General features: G+C 41.1%; 1 protein-coding gene across 5 annotated transcripts; it reads left to right on the top strand.

Annotated features, from left to right (window-relative positions):
* Positions 1-45: 45 nt before the first annotated feature.
* On the top strand, positions 46-5,779 carry LOC124255044 (dimethyladenosine transferase 1, mitochondrial-like). 5 transcript variants are annotated; one of them, XM_046688878.1, is made up of 5 exons: positions 46-131; positions 1,114-1,423; positions 2,624-2,978; positions 4,346-4,499; positions 5,222-5,779. In XM_046688878.1, exons 2-5 carry the CDS (start codon positions 1,166-1,168, stop codon positions 5,514-5,516), a joined length of 1,062 nt encoding a protein of 353 aa, XP_046544834.1. In that variant the 5' UTR covers positions 46-131; positions 1,114-1,165; the 3' UTR covers positions 5,517-5,779. The 5 variants fall into 5 exon arrangements, with proteins under 5 accessions (XP_046544834.1, XP_046544836.1, XP_046544833.1 ...); XM_046688880.1 differs by having other exon boundaries at positions 81-153; XM_046688877.1 differs by having other exon boundaries at positions 87-186.
* Positions 5,780-7,012: the final 1,233 nt, after the last annotated feature.

Raw genomic sequence — 7,012 nt, 5'->3', positions numbered from 1 at the left:
CAATGTTTCAGATATATTCAGTGCTATATTAGTTATTAGTGACAATGTTATTTATTTTAACCGGCGAGATGATAGACAGAGCCCAGTCACAAGGGCTAAAGTATCAACCACGAGCTTGGGAACGACATGTAGTAAGAACATGGGTATTCAGAGGTTGATCACAATATAACTAAAACCAGTTTATTGGTTTAGTAAAAGGCATATTTGTCATGTTTGTGCGGAGGGTTTGAGACTACGACAATATATCTTCGGTTTTCTAGTGCTAGCTAAGTGTGTTCTAAACATTGGACCCATATTACGAAAAGAGGAAAATGTCATGTGCCAAGGTAGCTCAGAATGAGATTGACAAGAACCTGAGAAGGGATGAATGAGGTGTCATGTTCAAAACATTATCACCACGACTGTACTGTACACATTCCGTCAGTGAACGAAAGTTAGATATGATAAAGATTATCACATAGTCTACATTCGTGACAAACATCAGATCTACATTCTCTCAGATTAAAATCTGGAATAAGATCTGTACTGCAGTACACATTTGTCGTCACCTGCATTACCCCTGAAACAAAAGAAAAGAAAAACATTGGCATTCAGACAAGCATAGAATGTGCTAAGGGACCGTTCATAATTTATGGCTGGGGGATGCGGGGATGATGATGATATTTATGGAGAAGCATGTACAATGTGAATGAACCCCCATAAGATTTATGTACAAAGTAAGTGACCCCCTGCATGTTATGTACAAAATCAATTACACACACACACACCCATAATTTTTACGCCTAATTTTTGGAATATTTTCATGTACAAAATAGCTGACAAACCCCCTTCCCCCCAAGCACGTGTGTTCAAAATTGATAACCCCTTACCTTCCGAGAACAAAATGGGTGACCCCCCATTAAAATCATCATCACCCCTCCTAGCCATAAATTATGAACGGTCCCTAACTCCTGGTAATTGGCCAAAATGTTATGAACTATTTGTTGAAACTAGGGCTGCAAATTCAGCTTCGTCAAAGTCCCACTGCTTAATGTATCAGGTGAAGTTGAATCTCTGAAGATGCTTGATAAATGTACTTTTTTGTCAGATATTAATAAAATATCTATATTACAGGCGAATCGTTCTGAAAGGCTAAAGTAAGGTGTGTCACAAGGGCGTGTCCACCATGCGACTCCCTCCCCTCCCCACAGTGTCGGAGATTGTCCACCTGTATCAGCTGACCGCTCGTAAACAGCTGGCTCAGAACTTCCTCCTGGATATGAACCTGACGAGGAAGGTGGTGCGGAAAGCTGGCAGTTTGAAGGGAGGATTTGTGTGTGAGGTTGGCCCTGGACCAGGGGGGATAACTCGCTCCATCTTGAATACAGATGCCAAACAAGTTGTGGTTGTAGAGAAGGACAGGAGGTTCATACCAGGGTTACAGGTGAGTGTTGCGATAAGTTGAACAGTCATGGTTTGAAACTATGCACCTTTTGTGATGCGATACACATATTGATTTTTATAGACATGATACACAGAGTGATAGAACTAATCACTTGTCAAAGTGAACATGCCATTGATACATCAAATGAAATAATAGAGGCCCAACCATATTAAGTAGATTTAACTTAAGTATCATGATAGGGCAGGTTGGGGTGGAGTGGGGTAAAACTGCTCAGATATGTTTGACTGAAATCTGCAGCAATTGTGAGTAAAAATTCCCAAATTTGAAGACATTGAATTCACATTTTATGTTGTGTTTCTTCATGTTGATTTTTTAATTATTTTATTTTACTAATAACTGGACAAGTAGAGAAGAGTGAGTCATTGAGTGAGTTTAGTTTTACACCGCACTCAGCAATATTCCAACTATATGGCGGCAGTCTGTAAATAATAGAGTCTGGACCAGACTATCCAGTGATCAAGAGCATGAACATCGATCTGCGCAATTGGGATGACATGTGTCAACCAAGTCAGCAAGCCGGACTCGATTTCGCCTCTTACAACAAGCATGGGTTACTGAAGGCCAATATTCTAACCCGGACCTTCATGGGTCAGTAGAGAAGAGGATTAAAGGATTAAAGCTTAGTTTTACTTCACAGTAACATAATGATTTTTATTTTACTAATAACTGGACCAATAGAGAAGATGTTCAAAGCTTAGTTTTACTTCATTAATTAAGGGCAGATGTAAATTGTAAAAAAACCTATAAGCATAAAAACAAGTGCCAATTTTAACCACAGTAACATCTTAATTATCCAGTTTGGCTGCACATATTTTTGAATCCATGATAATTGTCCGCGTTTTGCAGAGTTATGTCCCTTGGTCATGGTAAAGCAGATGGTTCTGGGGTTTAGTGCCAGATTTACAATGATTGGTTTGTCTGCACCATACCATGCTCATAGGTCTCAAAACGTTAACGTCTAGCATCGTTATCATAGGCTTTCATCCTTATTAAGCGTATACAAGAAGATATGATATACCAGTGATAATACTCTTCTGAAAGATCTACTTCATAATGTATAAAATTAATTTTTTTAAACTTTTTTTTTCAAAATCTTGGTGGGTTGCTAATAAATGTACTGTATAAATGTTAGCATAACATTGTGTGTCCTTTAAACATGTTTCTTATTTCATTTGATAGATGTTAGCGGATGCCTGTGAAGATCGAATGAAGATAGTTCATGGAGACATCTTGCAAACCAAGATGGAGCAGATAATCCCAGAGACTTATAAAGTTCCATGGGAGGACAATCCACCAAATGTCCACATTATTGGCAACCTGCCATTTAATATCTCCACGCCTCTGATTGTGCAGTGGCTGGAGGACATTGCCAGTCAGTCAGGGGCATGGTCATATGGTCGGACAAAGTTGACCTTGACCTTCCAGAAGGAAGTGGCTCAGAGAATGGTGGCGCCCATTTCTTCTGACATGAGATGCCGTCTGTCAGTCATGTGTCAGTATTTGTGTGATGTCAGCATCAAGTTTGAAATACCAGGTCAGTAAATAGAGAAAATGCAATAATATATGAACAGTTCTGTTGGAAAAGATTTAAATTCAAAGTCTGGGGAGCTAGGGGGTCAGCAATTTTGTACACATGTACTAGGGGCGGTCAGCAATTTTGTACATAAAAATATGTTTAAAATTATGCTTAGAAATTATGGGAAGGGGAGGGGGGGTCATTGAGTTTGTACATGACATGCAAGGGGGGTCACTTATTTTGTACATAAATTTTAGTGCGGGTCATTCACATTGTACATGCTTCTCCATAAAAATCATCACCAACGCCCCTAGACATAAATTATGAACGGTCCCTAAGTGTCATTTTTGAAAATGAGTAATGTTTTAAATTTCTTATATGAACACTTATGTTCACTAGCTGACAGCTAGTTTTCTTACTGCTTACATATATTTGACTTCTGGCATGGACAAGTATATCAGAATGACAAAAGAGTGAAAAAATCCCTATATCGTGATGCCATGTCCCAAGATGTTTTGGTGTGGAATGTCTTTCAGCTAGATGAAAATATTTCAGAAACAAACAGTAAAATCTGCTACAAATTATGCCAAGTAACATTTTCAAGTGAGGAGGCTCAAACTGTTTAGAGATTTGGCTGAGATAGAAATAGCAGCATGCCCACTCACTCCAATGTGAATGATGATGTATAGCATCTGGGCACATTCTTGACTTGACATGCCTCTTGGCATATCTGGTGGTGGTGGAATTGGGTTTAACGTCGTGCTTGAGAATATTTCGCTCATATGACGACGTACATGCGTGTGTATGTGTATGTGCAGCTGCTTGTACTAGCCCAGACTTAAACTGGTTTGATAGTGCTAGCCCACTGAGATACCATGCCGCAGTGAAGCATGAATACCCCACTCAGACATATTATACTGACTCCGACCCGACCAGTCCTTGTTGTACCCATTAATGCCGAACGCCAGGCAGGGACCAACAAGTACCATATTTTAACGTCTTTTGGTATGACGCAGTCGGGGATCGAACCCGCGACCTTCCGCTCTCCGGGCGGACGCTCTGACCACTACACCACGGAGGCGGTCTGGCATATCTGGAACCATAGGATCCCAGTTGTCTAAGGTGCCCAGTAAACTTTGAGAGTGACAGAAATCTGTGATTATGGGTTTGAATCCCTTCTTTGTCCTAATTATGTTTCTAGGTTTGTCTGCTCCATACGTATGCACAGAGGTTTTGCAAGTGGTAAATATTGGAGGCCTGCGTTACATCAGGCTTTCTTTCAACATTAAGCTGACATGCCAGGAAATCACTGAAAATCTTATGAACTGGCTTAAAACCAAACTCACTCACTCACTCAACTTTAAATTGATTTATTGGCTTTACAGGTAAAGCTTTTACACCTGCACCCAAGGTGGATGTGGGCGTGGTGCATTTTGTGCCGCTTGTGAAGCCCCGAATCAATCTGCCGTTCAAGATGGTGGAGAAAGTGTGTCGACACGTGTTCCACTACAGGCAGAAGATGATCAAACATTCAGTCGCGTAAGTGAGACCTGAGATCTGATTTTCCTGCAATGAAGATTTCATTTTCCAAATATTAGCCCAGTAATAGATGTGTTGGAATGTAAAAAAGTGTGTAAAAAAATGTCACAAAATGTTCAGTGAGACTTAAACAATATCAATGAAAACCCATTGTATCCTATAATATGATTTCAAGGTATTAACTGGTTTAACACACCCTGACCAAAGATTATTTACTCAATAAGGTGAGCTACTGAACACATAGTTCGAACCCCCTTCCCCCTTTTGAAAATGACTTAAGGTCACATTGAATTATTTGTTTTTTGCGTTGGCAGAGCCGGGGTGTGTGTGTGTGTGTGTGTTCTGAACAACAACACCACCCCACCCCACCCCCCAAAAAATAAAAAAATAATAATAATAATTAATACAAAATAAAATATATATATTTTCTTTTTTAAATTCCTGGATCCGCCCATGCAGTCCATGTGGTTATGGAAAGTGTTCAACTTTGATTTATCAAATCTTTGTCAAAACGTAAAACTAACCTCAATCGCTCATTCACAAAGATACACTGATAAAGCTCATGTTTTCAACCTTTCACCCAAAACAGCAATCTGAAGTAATTAGGAAATTGCACAATGAAACCAGAAAACAGTTGATGGTTCTGCTCTGATTATCTCCCTTTCCGAAGGGGTTATCTCCCTTTCTGAATTAAACCTATCCCTGTCGCCTCTGTGTTCCAGAACCTTGTTTCCTGTGGACATGCCGGAGCTGACTGCCGAGATGTTTGAGAGGAGTGACCTTGACCCCTCTTCTCGTCCACCAGAACTCAAGATGCAGGATATAAACAAACTGTGCAATGCCTACAATGAAATTTGCCACCAGCATCCTTTCATATTTGACTTTGACTATAGATCAAAGAAACATGCAAAGTTATGGCGAAGAGGACGCAATACTTTGACTGAAAAGTTGGAAGAAAGAATTTCAGTTGATTTACCTGACAGTTCTAATTATACTGAGGAGATACCTGCGAGGTAGCAGGTGTCAGTGGAGGAGAAGGGAGAGGAGGAGAAGGGAGGGGAGTAGCAGGGAGGAAAACAGAGATGTGAAGCTGAGAAACTGGAGATTGACGTGAAATAGCAAAGGATGGGAGAGGAGAGGCCAAGAAGGTGCATTAGTAGATCAAGGATATTAAATACAGCTATTTTATGTTATTGTTCTTATGGCGGGTCATGTCAGGCACATCTATAAGCCTAATATCATGAAATAAAGTGTTGCCTTTTTTGTACAAAGTTGAAAAACACTCTTTTAAATATGTTTTGAGTTGTGGGTTGTCTTAGATTGCGTTATTAAGTTAATGTACAGGTAATATGCAACTAATGCAATACAATTTGTAACCAATGGTGTACTGGATGATGGGTTAGTGAGATACATATTCCACAGGGTCTTGATGCCAGATATAATGGCACAGATAAATGCATTTTCCCTGTTTTCCAGCTTCATGGTGACTGATATCAGAAACCGGTTATAGAGTTTGACACTAGTGACTTGACACACAAAATACTATTGAAATACTGATGAATGTTGAATTCTACTTGTCACAAGATAAAATCAACCCACCCAGCTGCTCCCACACACCTGTGAAGATCCGGGTTAGAATTGGTCTTCAGCAACCCATGCTTGTCTCTACCCGTCAAGATCCAGGCTAGAATTGGTCTTCAGCAACCCATGCTTGTCTCTACCCGTCAAGATCCGGCTAGAATTGGTCTTCAGCAACCCATGCTTGTCTCTACCCATCAAGATCCGTCTCTACCCATCTAGAATTGGTCTTCAGCAACCCATGCTTGTCTCTACCTCTACCCATCAAGATCCGGCTAGATCCGGCTTGTCTCTACCCATCAAGATCCGGGCTAGAATTGGTCTTCAGCAACCCATGCTTGTCTCTACCCATCAAGATCCGGGCTAGAATTGGTCTTCAGCAACCCATGCTTGTCTCTACCCATCAAGATCCGGGCTAGAATTGGTCTTCAGCAACCCATGCTTGTCTCTACCCATCAAGATCCGGGCTAGAATTGGTCTTCAGCAACCCATGCTTGTCTCTACCCATCAAGATCCGGGCTAGAATTGGTCTTCAGCAACCCATGCTTGTCTCTACCCATCAAGATCCGGGCTAGAATTGGTCTTCAGCAACCCATGCTTGTCTCTACCCATCAAGATCCGGGTTAGAATTGGTCTTCAGCAACCCATGCTTGTCTCTACCCATCAAGATCCGGGCTAGAATTGGTCTTCAGCAACCCATGCTTGTCTACCCATCAAGATCCGGGCTAGAATTGGTCTTCAGGCCCATGCTTGTCTCTACCCATCAAGATCCGGGCTAGAATTGGTCTTCAGCAACCCATGCTTGTCTCTACCCATCAAGATCCGGGCTAGAATTGGTCTTCAGCAACCCATGCTTGTCTCTACCCATCAAGATCCGGGCTAGAATTGGTCTTCAGCAACCCATGCTTGTCTCTACCCATCAAGATCCGGGCTAG

Source organism: Haliotis rubra, unplaced genomic scaffold (genome assembly GCF_003918875.1).
Source record: "Haliotis rubra isolate DU_JTF1 unplaced genomic scaffold, ASM391887v1 Scf59, whole genome shotgun sequence".
Taxonomy (NCBI): domain Eukaryota; kingdom Metazoa; phylum Mollusca; class Gastropoda; order Lepetellida; family Haliotidae; genus Haliotis; species Haliotis rubra.
Note: the sequence above shows the minus strand (reverse complement) of the source record. Positions and strands in the feature narration are given on the sequence as shown.

Bases quoted from the DNA above. Each gene is read 5' to 3' on its own strand.
- LOC124255044 (XM_046688878.1), top strand. From the start codon at position 1,166: ATGCGACTCCCTCCCCTCCCCACAGTGTCGGAGATTGTCCACCTGTAT. The intron at 1,424-2,623 runs GTGAGTGTTGCG...TTCATTTGATAG, and splicing joins GGTTCATACCAGGGTTACAG to ATGTTAGCGGATGCCTGTGA. The intron at 2,979-4,345 runs GTCAGTAAATAG...TTGGCTTTACAG, and splicing joins CATCAAGTTTGAAATACCAG to GTAAAGCTTTTACACCTGCA.